Source organism: Salvelinus fontinalis, chromosome 28 (assembly GCF_029448725.1).
Source record: "Salvelinus fontinalis isolate EN_2023a chromosome 28, ASM2944872v1, whole genome shotgun sequence".
NCBI lineage: Eukaryota > Metazoa > Chordata > Actinopteri > Salmoniformes > Salmonidae > Salvelinus > Salvelinus fontinalis.
The window spans coordinates 28,302,266-28,320,879 of NC_074692.1; the positions used below are offsets into that span (position 1 = coordinate 28,302,266).

Here is an 18,614-nt window from a genome sequence, read left to right on the forward strand (position 1 = left end):
GGATTGATTATAAAAAACCTTTGACATGTTTCTACGAACATTACAGATACTTTTTGGAATTTATCTGCCCTTCAGTACCAGAACGAGCTTGTGGCTTTCTGAACATAATGCGCAAACCCCGTCTATGCCGTCAGATCACCCCTGGACTCCCAACCTCGTGGGGTCGGCTCCAGTACCCGGTGGACTGGGAAGTGTACGGTCCAAAGGAGCTGCCAGAACTGGTGGTAAGTTGACCGGCGACGTGGAGTGGGAGTAGACGTGACAGTTCCCGCTCTTCGGCGCTCGATGTCGCCGGTCTACTAACCACCGGTCCTGGTAACCCATCTTTACGCACACTTGCGTTTCATCATCAGTCACACCTAATTTTGCTATCAGGCAGTAATGTTTTTGTTTCCTTGTCAGACGTTTCTCGTTTTGTATCATTCTATGTTCGTTAATATTAAAGTCACTAACTGCACCTGCTTGCTGACTCCTGCGTTGACGTTACAGGGACGCACTGGGAGACCCAAACCGTTGCTGACAGCTCAGCTGCATTGTGAATTCACGTGGAATTTTATACATTTTTATTGTCATTTTAACGAAAACCGACAAAAAAATGAGTTAACGCTTTTTTTGTTGTCACATCTCTATTTGAAACTTTCTTGCTTAGTGGTCTATTAACAAATGTACCGCCTGATGTCACCAGGCAGGCCAACACTCACACCAAAACAGGCAGAAATTTCAGGCGGTCTTTTCAAACAGCTCAGACACTGAAAGAGCATTATAATACTTTTCACAATTTTACAGTATTATTCCAACCTCAGTGTGGAAATATATATAAAACCGAGGAAAAACAAGTTTACTGCACAGAGCCTTTAAGGCTGAATACAATTCATAAGTTGGAAAATGAGTCACCCTTTGAAATAATGGTGCAGTGGACAACACACTGTTAAAATACATGGGTTACAATGTTCTGAAATAGTAAAGCCTATATACTAAGGAAGGATTTGAAAATTAGACATGCTATGCCACAAGTAAGATCCCAAGGGGCTCCCGAGTGGCGCAGCGGTCTAATGCACTGCATCTCAGTGCAAGAGGATTCACTACAGACACCCTAGTTCGAATCCAAGCTGTATCACAACCGGCCGTGATTGGGAGTCCCATAGGGTAACGCACAATTGGCCCAGCATCGTCCGGGTTTTGCCGGTGTAGGCCGTCGTTGTAAATAAGAATTTGTTCTTAACTGACTTGCCAAGTTAAATAAAGGTTAAAGGTTAAAGAAAAATAAGATCAGTTTTGAGTTGTGTTGAGAGATTAAACATGAGCACATAGCAAAATTTAAATCAAACTACAATATGTGTTTTATTGACATTTTTTATCTGCTCCACCTTTTGATTTATTGGCAAATGACTTTACCTGCTGAGGGTACAAGGTAGTTCACCACTTCTATCCGGTCAAAGTAAATCATCACTCCACCACTGAAATAAATAAAAACAGAATGTAACAACACATACATACAATAAATCCTCAAGAATGGAGATAAAAGTAGCTGGTTAATTTTGGGAAGAGATAGACAGACAACCCTACCCTGTTCCACACGGTACATTCTTCACTTCATCTGTCTGTAGAGTGGTCTACAAAGACAGAAAGAAAGAGAAGGCATTCAACACTCAAAAATCCATTACTTCCGCAGGGCTCAATTTGAATAAAACCTGCATTGTATTATTTACACAGTAGTTCCTATTTCCAAGGTCAAATAACTTCAGACTGGTCTTGGGCACTGTATGAAAACCTACATGTAAACTCCCCTCACAAGTGTACTGTTACTTTCCAGAAAAAATTGTGTGGGCTTGGGGCCATGTTTGTAAACAAACTGACAAAGACAGTGCTTAGCATCAACATTGAAGTCCAGCCTCAGTCTTTGTACAACTACATTTGAACCTAAACCCCTCACTCCCAGTCAGACCAGTCATGCTGAGGGCCTGTTCCTGAGAACGGTCTGTCCGTCTCACCTGCACAGACTTGAAATTAGTGATGAAGGGCATCATGAGGTGGAAGCCAGGGCTACTGGTGGTGGTCAGGAGAGCTCCTCCTCTGTGGAACACACACATGATCACATCACAAGGAAATGACAGGAATCACATCAGAGCCAAAAGTCAATCAAAATGGTTCTGAGGTAGTGTGCAACCACAATTGCAAATGTTAGTTGTAAATGTGAGGAGACTGGAGAATTTGCTGGACTGATCTGAACTTCAACAGAAAATAATCTTAGCCCTCTTTCTATATCACACTACAGATATAATCTGAGTTTAGCGCTAGTATGAAGTATGTGTGCAGTGCACTGCAAGGTGAACTGATGCATGTCTCCAGAAACCAAAATGCATTAATACACAGTAAGCCTCACAGTAGACATAACAATGACTAGCCTAATATCTAACTGACCTGTAGTAAACTCCAGTGTGTCCCTCCTCAATCTTGTGCACAGAAGAGAAGAGAGCTGCACCTCCAATTGCACAGATTATTGAGGCTATGGCACCCAACTGTGCCATCCTGGGAAGAAGAAGGACAAACAATGAGTTTCAAAAGGATCAACATACACAATGTTGGACATAGGGGACATATTAATGAAATAAGTCTATAAGCCTAGCCTATATAACAAGTAGGCTAGAATAAGGCTTTCATAACAATCAAATTGTAGTAAATAGAGTTACCTTGCAAGCTCTGGATATTAGCTAGAACAGTTGAATAGAATCAACCAGTGCCTTCTATACTGAACAAAAATATAAACACAACATGTAAAGTGTTAGTCCCATACTTCATGAGGTGATATAAAAGACCCCAGAAATGTTCCATACGCACAAAGCTTATTTCTTATAAATATTGTGCACCTGTTAGTGAGCATTTCTCCTTTGCCAAAATAATCCATCCACCTGACAGGTGTGAGATATCAACAAGCTGATTAAACAGCATGATCATTACACAGGTGCACCTTGTGCTGTGGACAATAAAAGGCCACCCTAAAAAGTGCAATTGTGTCACACAACACAATGCCACAGATGTCTCACGCCAGCCCACGACCTCCATATCCGGCTTCTTCACCTGCAGTAACATCTGAGACCAGTCACTTGGACAGCTGATGAAACTGTGTGTATGCACAACCAAAGAATTTCTGCACAAACTGTCTCAGGGTAGCTTATCTGCGTGCTGGACGTCCTCACTAGTGTCTTGACCTGACTGCAGTTCAGCGTTGTAAATCCCAGTTTCAACTGTACTGGGCAAATAGCAGACATTATGTATGACATCATGTGGGCAAGCGGTTTGCTAAGGTCAACATTGTGAACAGAGTGCCCCATGGTGGCGGTGGGATTATGGTACGGGCAGGCATAAGCTAAAGACAACAAACACAAATGCATTTTATTGATGGCAATTAGAATGCACAGAGATACCGTGACAAGATCCTGAGGCCCATTGTTGTGCCATTCATCCACCGCTATCACCTCATGTTTCAGCATGATAATGCCCCATGTAGCAAGGATCTGTACACAATACCTGGAAGCTGAAAATGTCCCAGTTCATGGCCATACTCACCAGACATGTCACCCATTGATCATGTTGACGATACTCGAGATTGATGTGTATGACAGCGTGTTCCACTTCCAGCCAATATCTAGGAACTTCGCACAGCCATTAAAGAGGAGTGGGACAACATTCCACAGGCCAACTCTATGTGAAGGAGATCTGTCACGCTACATGAGGCAAATGCTGGGATGTGTCACGCTGCATGAGGCAAATGGTCAAACCAAATACTGACTAGTTTTCTGATCCACTCCCCTACTTTAAAAAAAAGATATGTGACCAACAGATGCATATCTGTATTCCCAGTCATGTGAAATCCATAGATTAGCCCCTAATGAATTTATTTAAATTGACTGATTCCTTAGATGAACTGTAACTCTGAAATTGTTGCGTTTATATTTTTGTTCAGTGTATTTGGAATAGGCTATAGCCATTTAAACATTAGGCTGGAATCAATCACAGGTATTAACAACATATGTGATATCCAGGCACAGGGTAGGCATATTGTTGTCAGGCTAAACTCCTCTGTCAGGAAGAAGAAGCTTAGCTGAGACATCAACAAGGACTGACCTTGTAGCGTTATAAGAGGATTGGCCAAGACAGGGCGTGATAAAAACTTCTCCCGGCTGCCTTATCTCATAACAATCCTAACAACTGCAGCCAGCCCAAACGTACTAACTTACTGTGTAGTTAGCTATACAATACCTCAAAATAAGACCGCTAAACAAACCTCAAGTCAAGCAATGACAGGAAGCAGGCTTTTGATACCAGGAGGTCGTGAACCTTTTTCTTGCACGTGTAGGATCAGTATCTTTGGTTCCACTTTCTAACATGGAGAAGTTGATTCACTTTGAGTTGACAGAATACTAACAGCAAACCATGCATCGCGCAGTCTTTGACGTACTCATACACCCCTCTCCAGCAAGACAAGACTAAATAAGCCAACTACGTAACAAGCAACCGTTTGGCTTTTTAGCATCTATGCTAGCTACTTTAGCTACCTAGCTAGCTAACGTTAACCTAGACTAGGCTCGATTTCAAACACGGGAACGGTCACATCCAGTGACACAATATTTCACTCACATTGTTGTCATTGTAGATACTTGATAGGTACGTTAAACCCCATTGACAAAAGTGTTCTAGAAACCCGTACTATTTACCTGTAGTATTATCACTCGAGGTGCCTCCTCCACCGACAAAAATACGCAAACACCTGCTACCAGGCTCACTTCCGCATTTTACGTCACACGTCATCAGTTGGACGTTCTTCAACGAGGAAATATCCCACAGGACAACAGAGGGGGACAACGAGTATCATAGAAAGCTAATTATTCTGTTGTGAAGTTGATCAGGAGTACTGATAGGTAAATTGCTACCCCTTGGCTTAAGTGATACTCGAGTGACTAGACTAGCGAGCAGAGTTGCATTATATTAATGTTACATGATAGGAACATAGATTTGGTCAGTGTTTCACAGGGGATCATAATTACTGGGGAACATGTTATTGTATAAAAGCACTCCTGAGTCCTGTGCGTATATGAGAGTGGTGAAGTTTTAATGGATGCAGGGTTGGTTGGTAGGGCAATACAATAGGTGGCGGCATGTACCTATAACGTTTGTTTGCAGACCGCCATAATACCAAAGAAGAAGAAGGAGAAGTGGTGCGCGCGGCGATGAGAGCTTTGTATCTGAAGGCCTTGTGTGGGTAAAAGCCAATTTATGCTTGATCCAAAAATGTGCTTGTAGGCTTGTATGGATGGTGTGATGCAATTGCGGAGCCTCTGGAGGCAAGCAGGGGCCAAATTGAGCTCTGTACTGCATCGCCGTGCGCCTCTCAAATGTTGTAACAATGCGAAGAGCTCCAAATCGCTATGCATTGGCATGATTGGTTGACGGTAGGTGAGGGTGGGAGGTCCTATATAAACACAAACTCACTTCCTTGACAACTTCATTTACAACAGCCCCTGCTCCACGGAGCGCAAGAAGTATGAATTCCTTCACTTCAGCAGAGGCCATATCACCATAAATGCTGCAAGGCAAATGCAGCCCTCGGATTGACCATGCAGCGCCTCTAAGCCCATATAGGCTGTCCAGTGTCATTGCTGTACTTTGCTAGTCATTTGTTTGAGAGCCATCCGAGGACCATGCTGTCTTAAAATGTTTGGGGTTTAGTCTAATGTATTCTGAAGGTCTGTTGGTTTATCTGTAGGCCTATTAGTGTTTACGTTTGACAATATTCCCAAACCTTTATCAATTTGCCACTGTAGTAATTGTCTTTGTTTTCAATTGGTTGCAGTTGAGCCCATGTGCTGGACTGGCTAACTTCACTGATAGTGGTGGTTCAAGGAACTGACTAAGTTTGCCTAACGAATCGGCTGTAAAAAATACAATTTAAGAAGATCTACATTATATTATAAATACATTTTAACATATTATTTACAGCCTTGAAAGTAGAGTGAGAACTCTTCAACAAGCTTGAAAAACATTTATGTGTTTTCTCACCTCAACAACAAGTCTTTATTAGATGGGTGCAATGGTCCAGGGCAGAGATTTGGATATAATATCCAGGGTCATGACGCAGAGATGGCGAACGCTTTATTTATAGCCCTCGATCGGTCGCCTCAGAAATATGAAACGCCAACCCTAACCCCTAGGTGTCGCAGTGCATGGCAGATCTGTGCTGCACATTTTTAACGTGGAGAGAAAAGGGAATAACCGAATGAGGGGAAAATAAGTTTGTCAGAGTTCACCAAGTAGCCTATCAAGGGAACATCGCTGGAACTGGCAACGTAAGCGGCGCAGGGGCCCTGCTGCCATTAATCACGACTGACAAGGAACCAGGGCGGGGGGTAGTGTTCCCTTGATAGTGGTAGTGATTATAGCATGTGGTCCACTCACAGCGAGAGTGTTGAAGGTAGAATTTGCCTATTTATTTATTTATTTTTTATTTCACCTTTATTTAACCGGGTAGGCAAGTTGAGAACACGTTCTCATTTACAATTGCGACCTGGCCAACATAAAGCAAAGCAGTTCGACACATACAACAACACATAGTTACACATGGAGTAAAACAAACATACAGTCAATAATACAGTGAAAAATAAGTCTATATACAATGTGAGTAAGTGAGGTGAGATAAGGGAGGTGAAGGCAAACAAAATATATATAAAAAAAAATATTAAAAAGGCCATGGTGGCGAAGTAAATACAATATAGCAAGTAAAAACACTGGAATGGTTGGTTTGCAGTGGAAGAATGTGCAAAGTAGAGATAAAAATAATGGGGTGCAAAGGAGCAAAATAAATAAATACAGTAGGTAAAGAGGTAGTTGTTTGGGCTAAATTATAGATGGGCTATGTACAGGTGCAGTAATCTATGAGCTGCTCTGACAGCTGGTGCTTAAAGCTAGTGAGGGAGATAAGTGTTTCCAATTTCAGAGATTTTTGTAGTTCGTTCCAGTCATTGGCAGCAGAGAACTGGAAGGAGAGGCGGCCAAAGGAAGAATTGGTTTTGGGGGTGACCAGAGAGAGATACCTGCTGGAGCGCGTGCTACAGGTAGGTGCTGCTATGGTGACCAGTGAGCTGAGATAAGGGGGCTCTTTACCTAGCAGGGTTTTGTAGTTGACCTGGAGCCAGTGGGTTTGGCGACGAGTATGAAGCGAGGGCCAGCCAACGAGCGCGTACAGGTCGCAGTGGTGGGTAGTATATGGGGCTTTGGTGACAAAACGGATGGCACTGTGATAGACTGCATCCATTTTATTGAGTAGGGTTTTGGAGGCTATTTTGTAAATGACATCACCGAAGTCGAGGATTGGTAGGATGGTCAGTTTTACAAGGGTATGTTTGGCAGCATGAGTGAAGGATGCTTTGTTGCGAAATAGGAAGCCAATTCTAGATTTAAATTTGGATTGGAGATGCTTAATGTGAGTCTGGAAGGAGAGTTTACAGTCTAACCAGACACCTAGGTATTTGTAGTTGTCCACGTATTCTAAGTCAGAGCCGTCCAGAGTAGTGATGTTGGGCAGGTGCAGGCAGCGATCGGTTGAAGAGCATGCATTTAGTTTTACTTGTATTTAAGAGCAATTGGAGGCCACAGAAGGAGAGTTGTATGGCATTGAAGCTCGTCTGGAGGGTTGTTAACACAGTGTCAAAAGAAGGGCCAGAAGTATACAGAATGGTGTCGTCTGCGTAGAGGTGGATCAGAGACTCACCAGCAGCAAGAGCGACATCATTGATGTATACAGAGAAGAGAGTCGGTCCAAGAATTGAATCCTGTGGCACCCCCATAGAGACTGCCAGAGGCCCGGACAACAGACCCTCCGATTTGACACACTGAAATCGATCAGAGAAGTAGTTGGTGAACCAGGCAAGGCAATCATTAGAGAAACCAAGGCTGTTGAGTCTGCCGATGAGGATGTGGTGATTGACAGAGTCAAAAGCCTTGGCCAGGTCAATGAATACGGCTGCACAGTATTGTTTCTTATCGATGGTGGTTAAGATATCGTTTATGACCTTGAGCGTGGCTGAGGTGCACCCATGACCAGCTCTGAAACCAGATTGCATAGCGGAGAAGGTATGGTGGGATTCGAAATGGTCGGTAATCTGTTTGTTGACTTGGCTTTCCAAGACCTTAGAAAGGCAGGGTAGGATAGATATAGGTTTGTAGCTGTTTGGGTCAAGAGTGTCCCCCCGTTTGAAGAGGGGGATGACCGCATCTGCTTTCCAATCTTTGGGAATCTCAGACGACACGAAAGAGAGGTTGAAAAGGCTAGTAATAGGGGTGGCAACAATTTCAGCAGATAGTTTTATAAAGAAAGGGTCCAGATTATCTAGCCCGGCTGATTTGTAAGGGTCCAGATTTTGCAGCTCTGTCAGAACATCAGCTGACTGTATTTGGGAGAAAGAGAAATGGGGAAGGCTTGGGCGAGTAGCTGAGGGGAGGGCAGTGCTGTTGACCGGGGTAGGGGTAGCCAGGTGGAGTGCATGGCCAGCCGTAGAAAAATGCTTATTGAAATTCTCAATTACAGTGGATTTGTCGGTGGTGACAGTGTTTCCTATCTTCAGTGCAGTTGGAAGCTGGGAGGAGGTGTTCTTATTCTCCATGGACTTTACAGTGTCCCAGAACTTTTTTGAGTTTGTGTTGCAGGAAGCAAATTTCTGCTTGAAAAAGCTAGCCTTGGCTTTTCTAACTGCCTGTGTATATTGGTTTCTAGCTTCCCTGAAAAGTTGCATATCACGGGGGCTGTTCGATGCTAATGCAGAACGCCATAGGATGTTTTTGTGTTGGTTAAGGGCAGTCAGGTCTGGAGAGAACCAAGGGCTATATCTGTTCCTGGTTCTAAATTTCTTGAATGGGGCATGCTTATTTAAGATGGTGAGGAAGGCATTTAAAAAAAATAACCAGGCATCCTCTACTGACGGGATGAGATCAATATCCTTCCAGGATACCCCAGCCAGGTCGATTAGAAAGGCCTGCTCGCTGAAGTGTTTCAGGGAGCGTTTGACAGTGATGAGTGGATGCAGGCAATGAGGCAGTGATCGCTGAGATCTTGGTTGAAAACAGCAGAGGTGTATTTGGAGGGCAAGTTTGTTAGGATGATATCTATGAGAGTACCCGTGTTTACGAATTTGGGGTGGTACCTGGTAGGTTCATTGATAATTTGTGTGAGATTGAGGGCATCAAGCTTAGATTGTAGGATGGCTGGGGTGTTAAGCATGTTCCAATTTAGGTCGTCTAGCAGCACGAGCTCTGAAAATAGATGGGGGGCAATCAGTTCACATATGGTGTCCAGAGCACAGCTGGGGGCAGAGGGTGGTCTATAGCAGGCGGCAACGGTGAGAGACTTGTTTTTAGAGAGGTGGATTTTTAAAAGTAGAAGTTCAAATTGTTTGGGAACAGACCTGGATAGTAAAACAGAACTCTGCAGGCAATCTTTGCAGTAGATTGCAACACCGCCCCCTTTGGCCGTTCTATCTTGTCTGAAAATCTTGTTGTTAGGGATGAAAATGTCAGAATTTTTGGTGGTCTTCCTAAGCCAGGATCCAGACACGGCTAAAACATCCGGGTTGGCAGAGTGTGCTAAAGCAGTGAACAAAACAAACTTAGGGAGGAGGCTTCTAATGTTAACATGCATGAAACCAAGGCTATTACGGTTACAGAAGTCATCAAAAGAGAGCGCCTGGGGAATAGGAGTGGGGCTAGGTACTGCAGGGCCTGGATTCACCTCTACATCACCAGAGGAACAGAGGAGGAGTAGGATAAGGGTACGGCTAAAAGCTATGAGAATTCGTCGTCTAGAACGTCTAGAACAGAGAGTAAAAGGACGTTTCTGGGGGCGATAAAATAGCTTCAAGGAATAATGTACAGACAAAGGTATGGTAGGATGTGAATACAGTGGAGGTAAACCTAGGTATTGAGTGATGATGAGAGAGATATTGTCTCTAGAAACATCATTGAATCCAGGTGATGTCATCGCATATGTGGGCGGTGGAACTGAAAGGTTGAATATGGTATAGTGAGCAGGGCTAGAGGCTCTACAGTGAAATAAGCCAATAAACACTAACCAGAACAGCAAGGGACAAGGCATATTGACATTAAGGAGAGGCATGCTTAATCGAGTGATCATAAGGGTCCAGTGAGTAGAGGTTGGTTGGGGTCACGGCGATCCAGACAGCTGGCCGGGTAGCTGGCTATCGGTAGCAAGATAGCATAGGATGGAGGTCTATTTTTAGTCACCTCGTGCGTTTCCGTCGGTAGATTAGTGGGGTTCCGTGTGGTAGAGGGGATCAATCCAATTGGCAAAATAGATATAGTTATAGTGACCCAAGAAAAATTGTCCGATATACTTATTCAGATAGCAGCCGATAAGACAGCTAACGATTAGCGGGCCCCAGATGAGCGTTCAGGTAACGTCGCGACGGAGGTGCCAGTTGGATAACTCCCTCGGGCAGATAACGTCGGTAGTCAGTCGTGAAGGCCTGGTGGGGCTTCGCATTTGTAGTAAAACGGGTCCGGATAGGCGATTGTAGCCCAGGAATGGCGGATGGAACTCTTCAGCTGGCTAGCCTTGAACAATTTAAGTTTGCTCCGGGATCGACGTAAGCCAATAGACACACGGTTTGCAGCCAGCCAGCCACAAAATCAAGGTGTAAATGTCCTATAACTCATAGTCCACGTAGGCTACTCTCAGTGTAATCCCACAGTGTAAACAGCCCACAATTATGAAATGATCACTCTTTTACCTTTACATTTTCTTTACCATTACTCTTTGTATAATATAAATCACACGATGTCAAATAAGTGTATTATTCCTAAGAAATATAGTATGTTTCTGTATTTCAAATTGTGTGTAGCAGCACTAAAGGTTGTAGTGGTTTTCTGAGTCTAGCTTTTACCTGTTTTGTGTCTGGCTTAATAATGTGCAGAAAGGTAGAGGAGTGGAAATGAAAGAGAGCCTCCTCCATATATCTGTCTGCTCTGCCTTGTTCTCTCTGTATCCCAGGTCTCGTGGTTGTTAGCCCTCTCCACACCGCCACCACAGAAGAGAAAATGAGAGAGAGAGAGAGAGCATCTACAGACAGCCCAACACACGAAGAGGGAGGAGGAGGAAAAGGAGCCTGTGACTGGTGAAGATGGAGGCCTCTGTTAAGTGCAGTGCTTGAAAGCATGTCTGGCCTCATTAATTGTCAGTTGTAACAATACTGAACTGGCAGCGAAGACTGCTCTGAGTCTAGCAACCATAAATCACAGCCTGACAGCCCTCTGACATGCTGGGAACCAGCACACAAGCAAGCCCTACTCCTGCTCTCTCTCTCTCTCTCTCTCTCACACACACAAATACAGCCCAACACACACTCAGACACACACACTTACATGCCCACTGCTGCACTTTCTTACCTTCCTGAACAGGAGAGACTGATAAGCGGGCTTAGATTGGAAATGTATGAATTATCTCTAGAGCTTTGTATTGTGTGTGTCTCTGCACTTGTGTGTGTGTGTGTCTCTGTGTGTGCATGTGTTTTGTTTGCATGCGTAGTACCTAGTAACCCTCAGTCTATTGCTGTGGCCTAGTGGGGGTTGTTCCAGTGTCAATCTGCCGGTGTCCACTAGGTTGACGCGTGACTGTGTGTGTGACATGGCTGGAAAGGAAGGAAGCAGGAGAAACAAGGCCTGTGGGTCATTAATCACAGGGCCCTGACACACATACCAGGACGCCAGGGGTACGAGCAGACACACACAAACACACACGGGTGCAGGCATTCGCGCACACACATACACACCCTCAGACAGAGGAGAAGGCCATGGCACCATGAGTGAGTGCGCTCACAGCTGGGCCAGACTCCACTCAACTCACATGACATGCTGACCTACCACTCATACTCATACTCTGCATTCCTCTCCCTCAGCCTTCATCTCTCTCTATCTGATGTTCGCTACCTCCCCCTTTTTTATACAATTCACCATCGCCTCACAATGGTGAAGGTGCCTGACACAAAGTTAGGGAGAAAGGGAATAGGTCAATATATTATTTTCAGCTTTTGAAAACTGATGTTCTACCTTTCCCCTGTACTCCTTTTCAGTGCCATTCATTATCATTACTGTCTGTGTTCCAGGTCTTGAATATCCTCTCTCTCCTCTCTGCTGCTCTCTCTCCCCCCTCTCTCTTGCTGCAGCACCACATTCATCTCCTCGTTGCTGAGATCTCCATTTAATGTCTTCCTCATGGGTGTCCGCCTGCTTTTACTTCATCTGGAGATTTATGAGAGGGCTCAGTGTGTGTGAACAGTATATATGTAGTACAGTGTGTCTGTGTTAGTTTGAGTGTGTGTGTCTGGGGGCGGGGTAAAATGGTCCTATGAATGCTTGACTATATTTGTGGTACATAGACACAGTGTGTGTCTGGTGCAGTGGGGGTATGGGAAAGGCTCTTCGAAGACTTCAGAGAGGCAGTGGAAGAATCCGAAATTTGCAGATACACTGAACAAACATAAACACAACATGTAAAGTGTTGGTCCCATTTTTCATGAGCTGAAATAAAAGATCCCAGAAATTTTCCAAATGCACAAAAAGCTTCTTTCTCAAAAATGTTGTGCACAAATGTGTTTTTCATCCCTGTTAGTGAGCATTTCTCCTTTGCCAAGATAATCCAACCACCTGACAGGTGTAGGATATCAACAAGCTGATTAAACAGCATGATTATTACACAGGTGCACCTTGTGCTGTGGACAATAAAAGGCCACTAAAATGTGCAGTTTTGTTACACAACACAATGCCACCGATGTCTCACGTTTTGAGGGAGGGTGCATTTGGCATGCTGACTGCAGGAATGTCCACTAGAGCTGTTGCCAAAGAATTTAACCTTAATTTCTCTACCATAAGCCGGCTCCAACGTTGTTTTAGAGAATTTGGCAGTATGTTCAACTGGCCTCACAACCGCAGACCATGTGTATGGCGTTGTGTGGGCGAGCAGTTTGCTTATGTCAACGTTGTGAACAGAGTGCCCCATGGTGGCGTTATGGTTTGAGCAGGCAACGAACACAACAGCATTTTAATGATGGCAATTTAATGCACAAAGATATGACGAGATCCTAAGGCCTATTGTGCCATTCATCCACCGCCATCACCTCATGTTTCAGCATGATCATGCACGGCCCCATGGTCGCAAGGATCTGTTCACAATTCCTGGAAGTTGAAAATGTCCCAGTTTTTCCATGGCCTACATACTCACCAGATATGTCGCCCATTGAGCATGTTTGGGATGCACTGGATCGACGTGTTCGAAAGTGTCTTCCACTTCCCGCCAATATCCAGCAACTTAGCACAGCATTTGAAGAGGAGCGGGACAACATTCCACAGGCCACAATCAACAGCCTGACCAACTCTATGCGAAGGACGTGTGTAGGCCTCCCGGGTGGCGCAGTGGTCTAGGGCACTGCATCGCAGTGCTAGCTGCGCCACCAGAGTCTCTGGGTTCGCGCCCAGGCTCTGTCGCAGCCGGCCGCAACCGGGAGGTCCGTGGGGCGACGCACAATTGGCATAGCGTCGTCCGGGTTTGGCCGGTAGGGATATCCTTGTCTCAGTATGTAAAATGTAATAAAATGTATGCACTCTACTGTAAGTCGCTTTGGATAAGAGCGTCTGCTAAATGACTAAAATGTAATGTAATGTAAATGTGTGTCGCGCTGCATGAGGAAAATGGTGTTCACACCAGACGCTGACTGTTTTTATGGTCCGCGCCCCTACTTTTTTTAAAGGTATATGTGACCAACAGATGCATACCTGTATTTCCAGTCATGTGAAATCCATAGGTTAGGGCCTAATTATTCATTTTTATTTAACCTATGTAAATTGACCTATTTCTTTATATGAACTGTGACTCAGTAAAATCTTTGAAATTGTTGCATGTTGTGTTTATATTTTTGTTCAGTATAGATAGCCCCTCATGCATCTGCTCTAGGAACTAGGAATAGGCTGTAAGGCTAACAGCTGCTAGCCATCTATCTGGCATTGCTGGAAGGACAAGGGTGGTCTGCAGGGACTCAGTTTGGCAAGGAGTTTGTATACTAGGGCTATGTCCCAAATGCCACTCTATTCCCTATATATATATAGCTGCGCCATATATATATAGCTGCGCCACCGGAAGCCAGTCGCACCAATGTGTCGGAGGAAACACCGTGTACCTGGCCCCCCTTGGCTGGCGTGCACTGCGCCCGGCCCGCCACAGGAGTCGCTGGAGCGCGATGAGACAAGGATATCCCTACCGGCCAAACCCTCCCTACCCCAGACGACGCTATGCCAATTGTGCGTCGCCCCACGGACCTCCCGGTCGCGGCCGGCTGCGACAGAGCCTGGGCGCGAACCCAGAGACTCTGGTGGCCGGCTGCGACAGAGCCTGGGCGCGAACCCAGAGACTCTGGTGGCGCAGTTAGCACTGAGATGCAGTGCCCTAGACCACTGCGCCACCCGGGAGGCCACTTGTATACACTATTGTATTAAGGAAAAGGGTGCCATTTTGGATGCACTTCAGAACCTTTGGTGCCTCTATGGTAAACCAGGTGGGGAGTTTGAAGGATGCATTGATGGATTTGTATAATTGTCTTAGTCATTTACATTGAGAGATGTTCTGTAGTTGTATTACACTTGAGAAAGGGACACAAAACCATTTATTTTCCATTAATCATTACTTTATGTAATAACTGTGCACACATGTACAACATGTACCATGGCTTAGGAAACATGTTGTACATGTGTGCACAGTTATTACACAAAGTATCACCCTGATTAATGGAAAATAAATGGTTTTGTGTCCCTTTCTCACTTAAAGGGGATTTATAGAGTCATGTAGGCCTATTAATTCAATCATTCAAAGGCAGCTTGACAGGCTGGTTGATTTATTGCTTAGGTGATTTATTGAGATTGAAAATGTGACCCTTTTTCTTTCATAACACAGAAAATATCAAAGTAGCACTGGAACGCCTCATCTTGACATGTTGCTTTCTAAAACCTAGTTTGTGAGAGTCACAGTATTTATTTGGCTGTTTCTCCCTCCCTTCCTTCCCCTCCTTCCTTTCCTCTATCCCTCCCTAACTCTTTACCTCCTGCCTGTTCCCTAATGCTCACTCTCCACAAATCCCTTTTCTCCCTACTCCTCCCCCCTCCCTCCCCCAGCACTCCCCTAACCCCACTATGGTCTCACACACCAGGCCTGCCATTAATCAATGGGTAGGATCGTGTCTGCCAGTTAGACTAAACAAGAGCATTTGTGAGGATTTGCTCTACCCCATTAATCATCTTGACAGTTTGAAAAACACATTTCCCCTTTAATGACTGTATTTGGATAATCATCTCTGTTTCTCCTCCTGCCTCTGCTCTCCAGGCCCAGGCCCTCCCTTCCCTCTTTTTCTTTCTGCCCCAAGCAACATCACTGGCAGCTAGCTTGGATGACTTACTGCAGGACAGAGTTTGTGTCCAAAATGGCAGCCTATTCCCTATAAAGTGCACTACTTTTGACCAGGGCCCATAGGGCAGTGCTCAAAATTAGTGCACTATGTAGTGAATAGGGTGCTATTTGGGACACAGTCAGAGAGGCTGGGCGGAGAAATAGTGAGGGAGTGGTCTCTCTCAGGCTTCTAAAGGGGTCTTGAGTAATCACAGCTAGGGCCTCTGGTGGATTTTTTTCAAGAAACCGCTATAACTCTCCTTATGTAAACTCCTGTATGTGAGCACACACACTCACAGTCCTGCTGAATTAAAATTCACAAAACACGAATGGGCATGAGATGCTGACAGCAAACAACTCTGTAATGTAACATTAGAGGGGCAACGAGCTAGGGAGACTTGTGGGACAACATATCTAACCACTAGCTAAATACAAGGGCTCAAAGCATGTCGTTAGAGTCACTGTGATGGAATCAAGCCACCGTGTCAGTTCAGACCAACTGTGTTCACTGTCTTATTCAGAGTTGTCATTGCATAAAAAAGCTATATAAACTGAAGTATGGAAGTGAGAAGGGTGACTCCTACTGTGTGTGTGTGTACTGACACCTGGAATTATGTCTTTGCAGTTGCGAGACAACAATATCATCCCTTGAATACAATCTATATATGAGTGAACATGGCACACACAGCGATACACAAACCTGTTTGGTCTAGAAACAGAGCTCATAGAGTCAGTCCATTGTCGTTCATTAACTACTTTCAGATCAAGTCAAATACTCACAAACTAGGGTTAAGTGCTTTGCTCACGGGCACTTAGACAGATTTGTCACCTAGTCAGCTCGGGGAATTGAACCAGAGACCTTTTGGTTACTGGCCAAACGCTCTTAAACGCTAGGCTACCTGCCGCCCAATGACTGTGTGATAGATTAATAGATGGTTACTCATTAAGAATTATCACATCCTCCTTGGTTCAAAATGTGGTTTTAATGTTACATGTTAGATAAGTATGCCCTAGGCCCAAAAAGAATTATATAAGATAACCTTGACTTTGCCTCTGATAAGAATAATAATCTGGGATTAATTAGACTTTGAAATTTATGACTTGAGAAAATTCAGACCAGCTGCATTCAACGTGTGACCCTAAATACCTTCTCTAGGCCTAGTTAGCCATTTTGACTAAAGACTGCATCTGGGTTGGATGCACACGTTCAGAGAGACAGCAGAGGCAGAAACCACGAATACTGTGTGTATTATGACCACGGGCTGTCCCATAGTGAAGGAGAAAAAACTTGTCAACCAGGGCACCAATGGCAAATAGGAGGGCTGCCACTCATTCCTTTCCAGGCACCTTCTACTGAGCAGAGCCACGCTCTCCCAGCACGCAAACAAGGCTGCAATATCGGTATGCACGTTATTATTAGCAGTGTACCACAATTGTGATGTCCTTTTCTTCTCCCCGATTACCGGGTGTATAACCTAACATAGCAGGCGTAGAAAGTCCACACATCCTTTTTTCAGGGGAAACAAAAGATAGGTTGAAAAACAATGTTTATCTGAAAACCAGAAACATTTGCTTTCCGCCGATGCTGCTAAGGGTGCCCAGTAGATCTAGCTGGTCTGTCATAATATAATAGAGACAGTAGATCTAGCTGGTCTGTCCAATATAATTGAGACAATAGATCTAGCTGGTCTGTCATAATATAATAGAGACAGTAGATCTAGCTGGTATGTCATAATATAAATTAGACAGTAGATCTATCTGGTCTGACATAATATAATAGAGACAGTAGATCTAGCTGGTCTGTCATAATATAATTGAGACAGTAGATCTAGCTGGTCTGTCATAATATAATAGAGACAGTAGATCTAGCTGATCTAAATCAAATCAAGTTTATTTTATATAGCCCTTCGTACATCAGCTAATATCTCGAAGTGCTGTACAGAAACCCAGCCTAAAACCCCAAACAGCAAGCAATGCAGGTGTAGAAGCACGGTGGCTAGGAAAAACTCCCTAGAAAGGCCAAAACCTAGGAAGAAACCTAGAGAGGAACCAGGCTATGAGGGGTGGCCAGTCCTCTTCTGGCTGTGCCGGGTGGAGATTATAACAGAACATGGCCAAGATGTTCAAAATGTTCATAAGTGACAAGCATGGTCAAATAATAATCAGGAATAAATGTCTGTTGGCTTTTCATAGCCGATCATTAAGAGTTGAAAACAGCAGGTCTGGGACAGGTAGGGGTTCCATAACCGCAGGCAGAACAGTTGAAACTGGAATAGCAGCAAGGCAAGGTGGACTGGGGACAGCAAGGAGTCATCATGCCCGGTAGTCCTGACGTATGGTCCTAGGGCTCAGGTCCTCCGAGAGAGAGAAAGAAAGAGAGAAGGAGAGAATTAGAGAGAGCCAAGATTTTCAAAATGTTCATAAATGACAAGCATGGTCAAATAATAATCAGGAATAAATGTCAGTTGGCTTTTAATAGCCGATCATTAAGAGTTGAAAACAGCAGGTCTGGGACAGGTAGGGGTTCCATAACCGCAGGCAGAACAGTTGAAACTGGAATAGCAGTAAGGCCAGGTGGACTGGGGACAGCAAGGAGTCATCATGCCCGGTAGTCCTGACGTATGGTCCTAGGGCTCAGGTCCTCCGAGAGAGAGAAAGAAAGAGAGAAGGAGAGAATTAGAGAGAGCCAAGATTTTCAAAATATTCATAAATGACAAGCATGGTCAAATAATAATCAGGAATAAATGTCAGTTGGCTTTTCATAGCCGATCATTAAGAGTTGAAAACAGCAGGTCTGGGATAGGTAGGGGTTCTATAACCGCAGGCAGAACAGTTGAAACTGGAATAGCAGTAAGGCCAGGTGGACTGGGGACAGCAAGGAGTCATCATGCCCGGTAGTCCTGACGTATGGTCCTAGGGCTCAGGTCCTCCGAGAGAGAGAAAGAAAGAGAGAAGGAGAGAATTAGAGAGAGCATACTTAAATTCACACAGGACACTGGATAAGACAGGAGAAGTACTCCAGATATAACCAACTGACCCTAGCCCCCCGACACATTAACTACTGCAGCATAAATACTGGAGGCTGAGACAGGAGGGGTCAGGAGACACTGTGGCCCCATCC

General features: G+C 44.6%; 1 protein-coding gene across 4 annotated transcripts in view; it reads right to left on the reverse strand.

The window, feature by feature from the left end:
• Positions 1-4,821, reverse strand: part of LOC129826546 (erlin-2) — a 34,823-nt gene extending 30,002 nt beyond the window's left edge. The window contains exons 1-6 of one of the 4 annotated variants that reach the window (XM_055887411.1): positions 4,716-4,814; positions 2,691-2,749; positions 2,422-2,529; positions 1,992-2,073; positions 1,567-1,613; positions 1,396-1,457 (exon numbers count right to left, since the gene is read on the reverse strand). In XM_055887411.1, the coding sequence (XP_055743386.1) occupies positions 1,396-1,457; positions 1,567-1,613; positions 1,992-2,073; positions 2,422-2,528 (298 nt within the window). In that variant the 5' untranslated portion in view covers position 2,529; positions 2,691-2,749; positions 4,716-4,814. Of the gene's footprint in view, positions 1-1,395; positions 1,458-1,566; positions 1,614-1,991; positions 2,074-2,421; positions 2,530-2,690; positions 2,750-4,285; positions 4,382-4,715 lie in introns of all 4 variants that reach the window. The other 3 variants (XM_055887413.1, XM_055887414.1, XM_055887412.1) reach the window with 3 other exon arrangements.
• Between the last annotated feature and the right edge of the window lie 13,793 nt (positions 4,822-18,614).